Source organism: Beta vulgaris, chromosome 8 (assembly GCF_026745355.1).
Source record: "Beta vulgaris subsp. vulgaris cultivar EL10 chromosome 8, EL10.2, whole genome shotgun sequence".
Taxonomy (NCBI): domain Eukaryota; kingdom Viridiplantae; phylum Streptophyta; class Magnoliopsida; order Caryophyllales; family Amaranthaceae; genus Beta; species Beta vulgaris.
This window is the reverse complement of record NC_079209.1, coordinates 37,390,233-37,406,971: the sequence shown is the minus strand read 5'-3', so window position 1 is coordinate 37,406,971 and position 16,739 is coordinate 37,390,233. Positions and strand designations below refer to the sequence as shown.

The 16,739-nt window shown below is 33.9% G+C and overlaps 1 protein-coding gene across 1 annotated transcript; it reads right to left on the bottom strand.

Annotated features, from left to right (window-relative positions):
- Positions 1-3,783: 3,783 nt before the first annotated feature.
- LOC104901397 (aquaporin TIP3-1) lies at positions 3,784-6,648 on the bottom strand. Its single transcript, XM_010688966.4, has 3 exons — positions 6,260-6,648; positions 4,677-4,930; positions 3,784-4,372 (listed from the first exon to the last, which is right to left on the bottom strand). The coding sequence occupies exons 1-3, from the start codon at positions 6,393-6,395 to the stop codon at positions 3,989-3,991; spliced, it is 774 nt and encodes a 257-aa protein (XP_010687268.1). The 5' UTR covers positions 6,396-6,648; the 3' UTR covers positions 3,784-3,988.
- Between the last annotated feature and the right edge of the window lie 10,091 nt (positions 6,649-16,739).

Genomic DNA, 16,739 nt, shown 5'->3' with positions numbered 1-16,739 from the left:
ATATTCCTAATTTATTAGAAATAATTAATAATTGATTTAATTTTCTTCATCTCCTAAAAGAAATTAATTTTCTACGTATCTTCGCACGCATCGCGTGCATATAAAAACTAGTATGTATAAATCTAGGGTTTTAATTAAAAGATAAGTATTTAGAATTTTCTTTTCTCTCTATCTTTTTTTTTTGAACAGAAAATCTGATTTTAAAAAAAAAATTCTGATTTCGAAATTTATTTTTTATTTTTTAAAAAAAGATAAAAATCTGATTTAATAAATAAAAACAGTTTCATAAAAAAAATCTGATTTATTATGATTTTACTTTATTTTTCAGAATTTATATTTATAAAATCTTATTATAACAAAATAAATTTTATAAAATAGTTACAAAAATTTGGGATATTACAATTCCTGCCCAGGATAACAAGACCATAGATTCTAATCTGTCAAACCCTACGCAACAATCTGGGAGTGCTAAGCCAGGAAACGGGAATGGAAATAGTCAGACCAAGGGGCGCATCTTTGCAATAAATGGTCGTGAGGCTAAGGCCACATCTGATGTGATAGCTGGTACTTTTTCTGTTAATTCTATGCCTGTTAAGGTTTTATTTGATTCAGGAGCATCACATTCATTCATGACTAGGACCCTAGGTGAACGTCTAAGACTAGTTAGTCCAGAATACATTTCTGTCAGTTTTGCATTATTACCATCAGGAGAAGAATTGCATTGTTCTAAGTTATATAGGCAGGTACCTCTACTTATAGCAGGAATAGAATTTCCGTCTGACTTGATTGAGTATGAGATGAAAGACCTAGATGTCATCCTTGGGATGGATTGGCTTGGAAAATAAAAGGGTCATATCAATTGTGACGCTCAAAAAGTAATTTTAACCGGACCAAACAAGGTTAGGGTGACTTACAGGAGGGAAGAAAGTACCCCTCTAACCCTTCACTTTCTCTTCACCAAAAAATATTGAGAGTTCCTTATAAAGTTTTCCCTAAAGTGAGTGGTATCTTTGAGTAGTTTTAGTTTTTCACCGAGGAGTTTTAGCGGGAGGTTTTGTAAGTACTCTATTTTTTTAAAAGTTGTTTTAATTCCTAGTTTTTGATCTTTTTGAGTTTTATAAAAACATGTTTTAATTGTTGAGCATGAATCATGTCTATAATTAGTTAGTTTAGCATAATTTTCTTTTAGAGTTCATATATTGTTCATCGTATTGATTAGAACTAGTTTATAATTAATAGGAGGATTTCGTTCGTGAACATTCCCTTACTAGTTGATTTTCTTGTTTCGTGAATTATCAGGTACGTTTACGTGGCTTGATCTTTATTATGTATACATTAGTTATATATAAATTATGAATTGGTATATGCAATTGGTTTAATTAAACTTTCTTATCATTTAGGCTAGATAAAATTAAAGCTTGTATTTTCTCTTGCTTTGTTGACTCGTAGATATGCTAAACCAACCAAATATTGTTTTGTTTGTTTTAGAAAAGTAAATAAAAAAATCAGTTCGCATGTATAATCCAAGGAATCCACTTTTGCAAATCAGTGGCTTTGAGTAACTCAAGACATGAGTTTTAGTTTTAAAAGTTTAAATTATCTTTTTTTTTAATTCCCTATAATTAAGTTTGTTTATCATAATTCTTTATTTGAATTAAAGGAAAGGTTTACCCCTATGTTATTCTTATTACAATTACCACTTAGTTTTGTTCAAGAAAGGTTCTTCCAAGTCCACTAGTTGGCATCAAGGTTACTCCAATGTCTTTGTATTCATAAAGGGATACTAACTTGGGGGGTGTGCACACTTAGGATCCGCGGATCAAGAAAAGGGGTTTAAGTTAAGTTCTTATATTATTATTTTTCACTTTTAATGGAATTATTAAAGGAGATATATTTTTTGGTGTTAACGTGAATTTAATAATGGATTGATCTTATCTTTTGTTGTCACTAGAATTGTGAAATAAAGCATGTTTATGAAAGTATGTGAATTATATATTTACAAGTTTAAAAGTCTTGCACGTAATTGTACTCAGTATTTCAACTGACTCGTATTTCCTCTTTGTTTTGGCTTTGCCCTACTTTCCTTACGTGGAGTAGTTTGCAGGTCTATTGATGATTCATGATGCATGGGAGGAACCTTTTGGGATCGATAAAACTAGCTCACTATTTTATTAGTCTTTAGACTTTTCATATTAGTATTGTGGTTTTTGGATAATAATATTATTTTTATAAATAAAGTTAGAAGTTTCCGCTGCATATTTTGTGTATCAAGTTATAGTATTGCCAAAATATATTTATATTTGGTGGTAATACCCTTAAGTTTCTCCAAGTATTTTACGAAAGTATAAGTTTTTAAAGTGGAGAAATTTGGGGGTGTTACAATCTGGGGCTGGGGAGAGCCACGTGTAACGCGAATAGGTAAAAGATCTGCGTCGTTTCTGTATACAACACATATCAGTTATAGGTCATCTGCGTCGAGACCTGTATCGTCCGACACAAATAGGGGTCTCAGGTCCGACGCAAATCGACATTTCTCTACTAGTCCGAGTTATTCCAAAAGCCGATTTGAACCGACTTCACCTTATTCCAATCTGACCCAAATTCACTCAACCCAGACACTAGCCGACTCAACCCTAGCCGACCCAGTTTCGAGAGCTTCCTCACCCATTTGAACCTGACCCAAGGCCACCCAGACACACCCAGTTCCGACCCATGGCACACTCTCACCCAGTTTATTCTGACCCAAATCATTCCGACTCATGTTAGGTCAACCTAGACCCATCCAATTACCCAGTTTGACTCCACTAATAATAACCAATTTCATAACATTCGTCTTTTAGACCAAGCAGTTGAATCAACAATAACCAATGTCATTAAAACATACCTTCCACTTACCCCTTCACTAATCCACGATTTTGAAAGAATACTAACTAATAAAGTATGAAACATAATACCACGATTAATTTCAAGAATCCACTTTACCTTACCACAAATATTAAACATGAATTAATATATAATTAAATCCAATAACCACCTTACCAATTATAGGTAATAAATAAACATAATTTACAAATAATCAAGCCCTTTACATGCTTGTATCAACAATCATACAAACATATAATATATACTTCATATGTTTCAAAATATTTGACACACTTATCCAGATACACTTGCCAACGCATAAATTAAATTATTAATATATGTATTTTCCTAAATGAATCTAACAAGATCCAAAACAGCCGCGACCACCCATAGGCCATAGCGACAGTGAGCATGAAACACCAACGAAGATGACATAGAAGAACAGGACACCACCAATTGACACCACCTAGAAAAGAGAGAGAATAGTGCAACAAGAAGCAACAAAGGTGAAGCTTCGACACGCTGAACTAAATGCCGGCAAGGATGCCAAAGTTTCCCGGACCCGGAAGCAGCAGGAGAAGAACAGCAACAAGGGTTCAGGATCTAGGGGAAAATAAAAACCCTAGAAAATAAAGGACCAAGTACTGTACAATTCTTGGGAAAAAGTGTGGGAAAATAATTTTTCCATTAATTAAGTGAACAAATGCCGGAGACCTATGATCAATGCCAGAATAACATTATTAGTTTTCATGTGACAAAAAAATTATTCTAGAGATTTGTCTTGACAAAAAGAATTAAAAGGTAGTTTTTTTTAAAAAATGTCTTACAGAATTTTCCTTAATATTATATAGAGGCAATTTGAACCATCAACATTGCTACAACTTCCCTTCAAAAAAAAAAAAAAAAAAACATTGCTACAACTTAAACAAAAGGCAATTTAGACATTTTATTTAAGAGAACATATCAAAGTATATGCCTTCTAAGAACATGCCCATAACAAAGAGAATGCACACAACCAAAATACCAAAAAGAAAAATAAGAAAACGCTCACATAAGACTTCAAAATCAAACACTCCTAGAGAACATAAAGGAACTATGCATTGTTTACATATTTATGAAGACATAACTAGTAATCTTCTGGTGCTAACGGTTGATGAGCATGAGGCGGCTCAGTAGGAATCACAATAAACTCGTATATAAGCCCTGCAAGCCCACCTCCTATCAATGGACCGACCCAGTAAATCCAGTGATGCCTCCATCTCCATCCAATCAATGCCGGTCCAAATGCTCTTGCTGGGTTCATTGATGCTCCGTCAAATGGTCCACCAACGAGGATATTTGCCCCTACAACCAGCGCGATGGCTAAAGGTGCAATGGTTCCTAAGCTACCTCTTTTTGGGTCAATGGCAGTAGCATAAACTGTGTACACCAGACCGAATGTCATCACTATTTCTAGAACCAAAGCATTAATGTTACCTTCCCCGTATGCCACTCCAAGCCCCATCGGCCTCTGAAACATGACAAGATGAAAATTCACAATCATTTTATAACAAAAATGTATACCACTGCATACAGATATTGATTAACAAACAATGAAAGTGATATTCGTCGAATTAATTACTTATGGAACACCTATTCCTCTTTTGGTAAAATATTAGAACACTAAAATTTTGTCTCAATTAACTTTTAATAATGCTCTAAGTGTTTACACAAGTGTGTATATAGGATACCCATAAGACTAATGAGATAAAAATTTAGCACTCCAATATTCCTTTGTCCAATAAAGGGAATTTTTAGCAATAGATAGCACTCACCATGCCATCAGTAGTGAGCCTCAATAGTAAAGCTGCGACGATTGCACCCAAGAGTTGTGCTATCCAATATAAGATAGCACGGAGAAAAGAGACTCTGCCACCAACAAGGGCACCAAAAGTAACAGCTGGGTTAACATGCCCTCCTGATACATTTAAGCTTGCTGCAACAGCTGCGAATAACCCAAATGCATGTGCCAAAGCTATCATAATCAAAGACGAGGCTCCTGCTGGTGCTTCCACACCATATAACTTCCCTACATTTTTAGGATCCAATTCCCAACATAAAAACAAAGAAATCAAACAACGAAATGTCAAGAGTCAAGTTAGGGAAATACATAGGAACTATTAATCATCAATGATAGAACATATTGTCGAACTTTTTGCTAATTACAGTATCACATAATAGCATCCTAGGAAGCGAAAGTAAATAGAAGAAAGTTTTGGGATTTTGTACGACATTTTTTTTTTCTTTCATTAGATTTACCTCTCAATAGTGAGTCGTAGAAAGACTCTTTATAAAAAGATATAGATAAGAGTCCAAATTTCATAGGTCGAGAGAGATTAAAAAACTATTGTCTTTGACCATCTCTAATCTCTATTCTTAAACTGTGCCCAATTTTAACTTCGCAAGTATTACAAACAGGAGCAAGTATTAAATAGTGTTTTTGAAAATGAGTAGTAAGTAAACCATCTAAGAATAACATCCTATCCAAGTTAGAATATAACATTTGCTACCTTATTCGAAATATTATAATTATTACACCATGAAAAGTGCTTGAAATATGATTCAAAATAAAGATTGACTTATAATATGTTATGCAACCATGAAAACAGAAATTATAGCAAGAGTAGGAGTATATTATATTTCAAGAAATAGGAATTATAGTACGACTATAATACTATGTAACACTAACGCATTAGTATCTGTATTGTTATATTCATTTATATTGTAGTAGGAAGGACGAGCCAACTCTAAAACTATTTTTTGGCAGTTTATACAGAATAGAAACTAAAATGGCTTCAAATCTAGTCTAACCAATGCATGGGATGTTCGGCCACCGAAAAATAACAATATACGATGTTCTGATCTCGTCTAATACCAATATACCATCAAGATCAACATATTGATCATATTAAAAATCCAGAAACTCTAGACCTCCGTTGTACAATAATAATGTCCTTAATCTAAATGGCTAATATTCTACGTTATATATGAATAATAATGTCTCATGACATCCCTCAAATGCAAACACACTAACACGTAACATGCATGAAAATCAAAATAGAAGAAGTTTTTGGAAATTTTATTAACGTATAAGCTATAACTAGATGATCTGATTGTAAAAATTTGTCTTGAAAACTGTGTAAAAGTTGTTCTGGGATGAAATAAATAATTATTAATACAAGAAAACGATGTTAGTTTTGCTCAATTCAATCTCTTTTTCCTTTACTTTGTCAACATTTCTAAAAGTATGTAAGTAAAATCACCCATTCTTTATAAACATAAATGGTTGCACTCTTCTCGACGTAATATGTAAAACTGATAGAACATGCATGCATAAAGTAAAAGAGATTGAACATACGGAGAGCGAGCTGGGAGCCTTCGCCTGCGAAGACGAAGATAAAAGTAGAGATAAATTCAGCCAAAGTAGCTCTCATGGAGTCAGGATGGGTGGCCTCTTCGGGCCTTCCGAACGCATATCGACGAGGCGGTGCCATGCCCAATTTTTCCCTATGAGCCCAACTGCTAAGCTCGCTAAGCCAGGTTACTTACCACACACAAAGTTAAAGTTAAATGATCTACAGCAAATAAGATACCACTTCAAACACTTGACTATTTCTAACAATCAAGAACAAAACCTTAAGACTATTCGAGATACACAGATCTCAAAATTAAAGTTGAATTTGTGCACCACTTTGAGAAGTGAATATTTCAGGGAAACTAAGAGAGAGACAGGTGACGTTTTTTAGTTAAAATGGACAAAAATATGATCGGAGTTATGTGGACACTTGGGAGAAGGCATGCATGAATTTTGACACGTACAATATTTTGGTTTTTGACACCCTTTCGCCTCTACTAGCAACATGGAGTTAATGCTATCTGTTACAAAATCAATCTCGTCTCTATCTACAACTAAAGAAAAGAATTTCAATTGTGTCACCTTGTATATGCATGTGTTGATCCCTCTATTTGGGCCCCGTTTTATCAGATCCTGTTTTTACGTAAATAAAATGTTACTAAATAATACTAATAGGATAACGAAGAACGAAACACAAATTAATGTCTTGAATGGAGACCATATCCGTGGCGAATCCAAGATCCCTCAGCAGAGGTAGCGTAATATTATGGAAGTATTGAATATAGAAATAAATAATATATATATATATATATAACGGTATAAGTGTGGGAAATAATTGGGTTAACCTGATTAGTTAACTCTCACATTATATATATCAGGTTACAATACAAACCTAAGACGAGTAGAATTCCTTTCTATACAATATAACACTAATACACCCCCTCAATCTTTACGGGGTGAAACAATGAATAGATTGAAACGATGTTTCAAAACAAATCAGTAGATAGGCCTTTAGTAAAAATATCAACAACTTGCAATCGAGGGAAGTTCATGACGAACCATAAGACCACCTTTGGCCACTTTTTCACGAAGAAAATGATAATCAACATCAATATGATTGCTTCGATCATGTTGAACTGGATTAGTAGTGAGTTAAGTAGTAGAAACATTATCACAGTACAAAATCACATGTTGTCAAAGAAGATAACGGAGCGCCAGGAAATCAAGTTCTTTCCAAGGAAACAACATAACTAGTAGTAGAACGACGAGTATCAGGACAACTCGCCCAATCTGCATCAGAGTAGACAATAACAACAGTAGGAGAGTTGCTGCTATGTAAGAAAAGACCAAACGCCAAAGTGCCTTGCAGATATTTAAAAATTCTTTTTACAAGATGAAGATGAGTAGTACGAGGAGCATGCATAAACTGAGACGTCATATTTACAACATAAGCAAGATCTGGACGAGTCATGGTTAAGTATTGCAAAGCACCAACCATACCATGATAATCTGTGGGATCAACAACAAGTTCTCCGTCAAGAAGAGACAATGTAACTCTAGAGACAACATGCGTAGGAACTAATTTAATAGTATGGAGGTAAAATTTGCGAAATAAATCAAAAACATAATTGGTTTGAGACAATAATAAACCAGATGGAGTACGCACAACCTGAACACCTAGAAAATAATGAACATCCCCTAAATCCTTCGTAGCAAACTATGAAGAAAGAACAGAGATGAATTTGTGAACAAGACCATAGCTACTACCAGTAAGAACAATGTAATCAACATACAAGAGAAGTATAATGAGATGACCACGAATTTTTTGAGTGAACATGGAAGTGTCACAACTGCTGCACTTGAAACCAATAGATAACAAGAAGTTGCTGAACCGAGAGAACCAAGCTCGAGGAGCTTGCTTCAAACAATAAATGGACTTACGCAGACAACAAATATGTGTGGGTTTAGATGGGTGAACAAAACCTGGAGGTTGACGCATATAAACCTCTTCATGAAGAAAACCATAAAAAAAGCATTTTTGACATCTAATTGATAGACATGCCATTTAAGAGAGACATCAATAGTAAGGACTAAGCGAATAGTAGTTGGCTTAACAACATGACTAAAGGGTTTAAAGCAATCATATACATGTCTGCTGGTGATTTCCGAAAACGACAATTTTAGCTTTGAAGCGCTCCACAGAACCATCAGAATTGTATTTAACCCGATAAACCCGCTTACAACCAAGTAGATTCTTATCATAGTTGCGAGGTACCAACTCCCATGTATCATTTTTAATCAAAGCCATATACTCATCAAGCATAGCTTGACACCAATGTGAGTCTTTAGGAGCTTGTTTAACATTAGTTGGTTCTGACTCAACCATTCAGTTTTTAAATTCATTCAGACTATGGGCTTTGACACCATCAACATGGGAGAAGGAAGGCCCAACTGTCGCTGGTGGGTCAGTGCATGGAACAGCAAGGCAAGACGAAGAGAGGGACTGTCCAAGGCGCTGGAATTCCAGCGGGCTAGGCAGTGGAAGCCAAAGAATACCGACCAGGCCCAGCGGGCGGATCAGGTTGGCTAAGGGAAGGATGGTTTGGGCCAACTAACGGTTGAGTACGAAGGGGGGGGGGGGGAGTGCACATAAAAGTGACCAATGACGTGAGGGGAAGAACGACACGACACTAAAGGGGCAACACTTACGTCAGAAGGCACATGTAATACATTAGCAACATTTGTGGGACTCCAATCAACAATCAAAACCGAGGGAGATGTAAATGGCACGGAAGAGTTGGAGCCAACAAGAGAGCGGTAACGAAATTTATGTTCATGAAACAAAACATGACAACTGATATAAATTTTGTGTGTAATAGGATCTAGACAAGGATAACCTTTATAATTTACTGCATATCCAATGAAAATACATCGTTTTGACTTAGGTTGAAGTTTGCTTATTTTTGAATCCATGAGCAAAGGAAAACAGGCACAACCAAAAGTTTTCAATATATGATAAGAAGGAGGACGATGAAAAAGCTTCTCAAAAGGAGAGACACCCCCTAGAACTAAGCTCGGCAATATATTGATGGTGTAAGTGGCAGTGTACGAAGCATCAACCCAAAGTTCAGCTGGAAAATCGGAGTGAATAAGCATTGTACGAGCCATTTCAATAATATGACGATGTTTGCGTTCTGCAACACCATTCTGAAATTGGGTGTGGGGACAGGACTTTCGAAACACAATACCATTGTCACAAAAATGCTGAAGAAGAGGAGAATTATCAAATTCCCTACCTCCATCACTCTTGAGAATTTTAATTTTGTGATTAAATAAAATTTCCACCATCTATTGAAACACAAGAAATTGTGAGTGAGCGTCAGAATTTCGACGTAAAGGATAAAGCCATGAATATCGCGAGACATAAACAAAAACAACATTATATTTATAAAATTGATTTGACAAAATAGGATATTGCAAAAGATCAGTGTGAATTTTATATAATGGATAAGGAGAACGATGTTCAGCAGGATCAAAAGGTAATCGATGTATTTTTCCTATCTTACAACTAACGCAATCATCATGAAATTTTGAAGTACATTAAATAGACTTATTTGAACATAAAGATCGTAAAACTATAGATGAAGTATGACCAAGATGAGCATGGCAAACATCTCTAGACTCCTTAGTAGCTAGCAAAGCAGCAACGACTGACTCATTGGTGACAAGGGTAAGTTGAATTGGATAGAAATTGTGCTTACTAGATCCCCGAAGCAGAACCTCCCTCGTTGTCTTGTCCTTAACAGAAACAATTTTTTTTATCAAAACACACACCATAATCATTTTCTTGACATAACGTGTTAACGGATAATTAATTTTATGTTTCAGATTAGGCACATGACAAATAGAAGACAAAGTGAGAGGATGACTGGAAGTTTTTTATGTCAATTTTCCAACACTAGAGGTACCATTTCTAACTACAACAGATTTTGACCCAATGTAAGGAAGAATAGCATAAAGCCTACCATCCTGAGGAGTCATATGAGAGGCAGCTCCCAAATTCGGGTACCAAACAGAGTCATCTGCTTCACCGCCAACAAACATTGCAGCTAAAGCTCAACTAACACTATTCGGAGAGGTAGGAACAAAGGTCGAATTGAATTGTTGCGGGCAATAAGCCGCTTGATGACCTAGACACCAACAAAGACCACAAGTATCGCAAGTAGGGGTAGAGTTTAAATTGCCACTTGACAAATTATTCCCTACTGAGGACGGATCATTAGTAACAGAATCAAGAAAAAACTAGAAAATGACAAGTTAGAATATTCACTTATACCATTTCGATGTCCCCGATTAGCATTGTTGTTGTTATTATCAGAACCACGAGTAGTATTATTACCACCATTACTGCGACTGTTGTTATTGTGACCATTATTACCCCCTTTATTCTTAGCTTGTTATTCTTTCCTTTAATTCTGCCACATGAATTGGTTTTATTGGAGGAAGTACCGGATTTAGAGGACTGAACAGCAACCAAGGCATGATGAGAAGATGAATCGGACCCATCCTTGGAACTTTTAAGACATTATTCATGAAACAGTAGTTTAGGACACAAATCATGAGAACTAAGCGGTAACGGATTGTAACACCCCGATAATTCTCTCTTTCTAGAAAATACTTTTATAACAAATCTAGAGAATTACCCAGGCATTATCGCCCGTGTGAAAACGTTTCGGCTTACTCAGAATTTTGAAGCGGAAAACTTACTAAAACAAAACCAACTTTATTAAACTTATGAAATAAAAGTCAAACAATGTTTGAACTGAAACACACCAACTTAAAGCTAAAGTCTGAAAATATAAATTCCTAGAAACAACTTAAATACTACTAATGTCACAAAAGCCTCTCCATTCCAGATTCCCCCAATGGTATGCATCTTCGAACCTGTAATGTCAATGCTTTCTTGACTCTGCTCCCCCGAAGGATCACCACAGGATCAATAGGCAAAGCCATGATCACAAACACAGATAAGCACGTAATCAGCAAAGCTGAGTACTACATATCAGACAACAATAATCCTAAACATGATACTATAACACAACTTGTAGAATAAAATAATAACATAACAACTGCAGATGACTCTTACTGAACTAGACTCTAACTTTTATTTCTTCTTTAAATGGAATAGTTATTGGGACGAGTTGTCTATACTGAAATAGGAAATACGGTCATGACTCCGTAAACCAGAATGACCTACGATATCGAGGAACCTTTGAACTAAAGAGGAATGGTGATCAATCCAACCTCGAGAATACATATCACGGCGGACTATGTACCCAACCCTTAGTGTCCAACTCTAGACGTGCACCAGTCTAAAGTCTATAACCTATTCTCGTTTCACTTTACGTTGCATTCATTTTATACTTGTGTTGACACCAACCAAGCACATAGTACTCACAACTACTAATCACATAACATCACAAAACTCCTTTTTAATCTTAGAATTAATAAGTGTTCACAACTTAGCATCCAAGACTCTTTTAACTTCTTTTATTCTTTACTAACTTGCCTGTTGAACCTAGCCAACAGTAAACTGTACCTTTATATAGGTATAACTCAAAATTACCAAATAAGATCCTCGGTTCTTATAAGATAAATCGATAAACTCAAAGAATCCATGATTCCAATTTACTTACATTAATTCACTCACGAATTAATACCAAACTAAACTTAGTTGCTTGCATCAAACTTCCATACAAACAAGTCATACTTAAACATATTCTTAGTTTACATGTAGCATACAAGCAAATAACATGTAAAGCCATCTCAGTAAATCATATATATGAACTACAAGGTCCTATACATGATACTACAAATTAAAAACATCCCTAGAGCATGTTTCTAACCATTTAGCACGTAGACTATGTACGTACCTCGTATAAACGTAACGGTAGGCCACTTTTAAGCACTAAAAGTCCCCTACAGTGAATTCTCCGCCTAAAACAACCAAGAAATCGAGTAAATACTTGTACTAAAAAAAATACAGCAACTTTAAAACGTCCCAAACCCTTCTAAACTTCTTTAAAAATCGTTTTTATAATTTAAACTCTCATTATTTTTAATCCCTAGTATAGATAAACTATTCTAGTGATTAAAAACCATTAAAACCTTAAAATATTAACTTTCTGAATTTCCAGCAACTATAAAATTTTCTAAACCTTCTGAAAATATTTTAAATGAATATAAAAATCGTATTCCAATCAAAATTCATATTCATACTCTAAATATACGATTTCTAGTGATTTAAAACCCTAAAAATCACATCTTTCATGATTAAAACTAAAAATAATAAATCTGAAATTTTTCTTTTATACATATGATCCGAAAAATACATATTTCATAATAAAATAATAACTCAAATCGAAATCATGAAATAATAAAAAATAACAATAAAAATTAGAACTTTAATGGAATCTTAAAGGAGAAGTAAAGAAAACAACCAAAATAAGAGGAGGAAAGAGGGCGCCGGACTGAGGACAGCAGCAAGGAACCGGCGGCCAGCAAATTTCGGCTTCAAGAAAAGGTTTGTGACGTTTCTTGTTCAACAAGAAACGTTACTTAGCGAAGAAGAAACGATTTTTGAGAGAAAATATGAACTCACGCTCAAGAGGAAGAAGAGAGAGAAAATGTCGAGTGAGGGGGAAGAAATCCGGAACTCACGTGCAAGGGAGGAGAGAGAAAATAAGTGTAGGGCAAAATATTTGGGTTTTAGGATATTTAAATAGGCTAATCCTATTGGGCTTAGGAAAAGGAATTCAATAATTAAAACAATAGGCTAATCCTATTGGGCTTAGGAAAAGTAATTCAATAATTAAAACTTTGATGACTAACAAGATGGGCTTGTTAGGACTTTAGTCATCAAATTATCCTTTCCCTTTTTATTTCTTTTGGGCTTTCGATTCCATTAAGTTTCTTTTCAAATATACTTTTAATAATTAAACTCTTATTTAAAACATGCTTAATTAAAATTTTACAAACTTTATTAAGCTTAGAAAAAAATATTTTTAGTTGACTTTTAAAATAGTCAACCCTTTTTAAAAGTCAAATCATTTTCCAAACTCATTTGGATTTAATATAATTACATAAATAACTTAATATATTTACGAAAATCCTTTAAAAATGTGGGGGATTACACGGATAATGAAGCAAAGTAGTAACAATATGATTATACTCAGAATCACGATCCAAACCAAAGAGAGTGTACTGAACTAAGTCTTAATTAGACACAAGACACTGAATTGCAGCAAGAGAAACAGCGATAACTTTAATCTCATGTAAGTAACCATCCATAGACTGAGACTCAATCCTTTTAATGTGAGACAATCGTCCCTTCAATTCCATAGAACGTGTCATACTCGCATGCTTATAACGAGGTTGTAAATGATTCCAAATGTCCACAAAATTGTGCAAATCATGAACATCAACAAAACCATCACGAAATAAAGTTGCAAAAATCCATGACTTAAGTTGTTGATCAATACAAAGATATTCATAAAAGTACACATTAGGAATCGAATAACCATGTTCGTAAAGGACAGTAGATGGAGGAATATTCGTCGTACCATCTGCTATACTAAGCAATTGATGCGAAATTAGCAAGTAAGTAATTTAAGTTTTTCATAAAAGATAATCTTCAGGAGAAGAAAGAGTAATAATGGTTACCAAATTAGTGAGATTCGAAGCAGACAATTGTGGAAAGGTGAAGATCGGCGGGGAAACACTAGTAGAGGCCGATGGAGCAACACCCATAAGTTAGGATGATGAAATCCAGGCGAAAATCGTGGGAAAACACGGACAGGAGTGCTGAAGGTGGGCTGATTCGCCGGATGAAGCGCACCAAAGAGCAACGCTGGAAGCGTCGGCTGGGCGTGATAGGCCGCAACTACTGTCGAGGAGGACAACGAGTGTTACACGGCATGTCCGACAACCACCGTCGAGGAAGGCAGCGAGGGCCAGGAATAGGATTCGGCAGCAACAGTCGAGTAGCGCTGAGGACTTGCGCAGGCAGGTGAGCCACGCGAGAAAGGTTGCGTTGTGGAGGAGGCAGCAATAGCAGAAGACAATGTGGTGGAGGCGGCGTCCATGGTGGAGGACAGGAGGCCGAAGGAAGGAGACGTGAAGCAGAGAAAAAAATTTAATTTAACCTAGGCTGTTACCATGTACAAGTGTAAAGAATAATTGTGTTAACCTGATTAGGTTAAACATAATATTATACATATATATATATATTATATATATATATATATATATATATATATATATATATATATATATATATATATATTCGTCTTAGGTTTGTATCCTAACCTATATATATATATATATATATATATATATATATATATATATATATATTAGGATACAAACCTAAGACGAATAAAATTCCTATATATACAATAATACACTAATTATAACTACTATAATCAAAACATAAATAAAATCCAAATATAGCTTTATAATACTTTAATAAAGCAAAATTACAATTGTTAATGATAAGTTCTCATATTTTTGTACCAATTTTGAGATGAAGTCATATGGCTTATTCACTAGTGGAAAAAAGCCCATCTGATGCGGTCAAAATCGAGCTTACTCATTCGTTTTTTGTCCGCATTGGGTGGGTACGCAACACATCCAAAATATTTACTGATCCTGTCCAAAATCAAATGACTAAATTATTTACCAATGCGATTAAAGGTAAAATCGGAACAGTTAATGTGATAAACTGATCCAGTTTTTTTGGTCACAATCGCATCAGCTTGTTGAAGTAAATAAAATTAAAGTATACCTTTGTCGTTTAGGCTTATATATAAAATCAATTGTAGGAGGAGCAACTTTGAAGCTTTAACGGAGTTTGAATGTAAATCAATGTATTGTTTTAGTGCGTTTGAATACGAGTTTTTTCCACTAGTGAATAATCCATAAGACTTCATCTCAAAATTGGTGCAAAAATATGAGAACTTATCATTAACAATTGTAATTTTGCTTTATTAAAGTATTATAAAGCTATATTTGGATTTTATTTATGTTTTGATTATAGTAGTTCTAATTAGTGTATTATTATATATATATATATATAGGAATTCTATTCGTCTTACGTTTGTATCCTAACCCTATATATATATATATATATATATATATATATTATATAATATTATATATATTAATATATATATATATATATAATAATATATATATATATATATATATATATTATGTTTAACCTAATCAGGTTAACACAATTATTCTTCATCTCCTCCTGCAATTGATTTTACATGTAGTTCTGTGATTTTATATTAGAGGTATATTATGTGACAAGAATAATATTAGTACTTGTTGTGACTAAAATTATTATTATTAATTATTTTAGTACTACTATCTCTGCGTATAATACATATGTATCTACTAGTATTTTGTTATTACCTTCGGATTTATAATGTACATATGTAACCATCATATTAAAAATTATACTAATGTTGATACTGTAACTTAATTGGTACAACTAGTGAGTTAATGGTGTTACGAACGATATTATAAGTTGTTATTGTGACTATATGAGGTTCTAATGATGGACGTATTGGTTACTATGAATTATGGACATTGATTATTATAATTCTATAAAGTGGTAAAGTTATGAAAAATATTTATTGAACTAAAGATGTTCCTGTTAATGTGATGTTTGATGTGTCATAACTTTTAAAATCTGTTAATCATGTGAAGTAGAAATATTATTGAGGGAATCATCATGTGAACTTGGATCCTCCATAGGTGATGAACTACTTAATTTTTATTCAGTTACAACTCTTTATTGTCTTCCTCCTAATACTATTGGTGTGCATTTCGGATACCCATTGGTTTAGTGAGGGGTTCTACAAAACGATATTGGTCATTACTCTTAATTTATTTGGGTGACGACCCATGTTGAAGTAGGTGGTTACTGATATTAGTCTCGACCTATTGACCTTCAATTCCCCTCTAATAATTAAATTTGTTGTTGAATGACTCATATAAACTTAAAATAATTGAAATGGTTAAGTATATTATATACTTGTTTGTATTATGTTATACTTGTCTGTACTACGTTATAATACTTGTCTGTATTATGCTATAAAAATTATTTTCAAAATATAACTATTATTATTATTATTATTATTTATTATTATTATTATTATTATTATTATTTTACGGGATAGAGTTGTAATTACTTAGATTTCGCTAATTTTTGTGTATTTGTTTTCCTTTGTTCTTTTTCTATTTATATTGTGCAGGTTGGTAAAAGGGACTACGTTGCAGTAATGAGCGGATCTATAGTTTTTAAGTTCACTAGTTTAATAAATATTATAGTACTACTGTTTTATTTGGGATTGTTTAGTTTTGTATTGGTTTAAATTAGACTACTTAGTTTGGTTTTTTTTATACTTTGGTT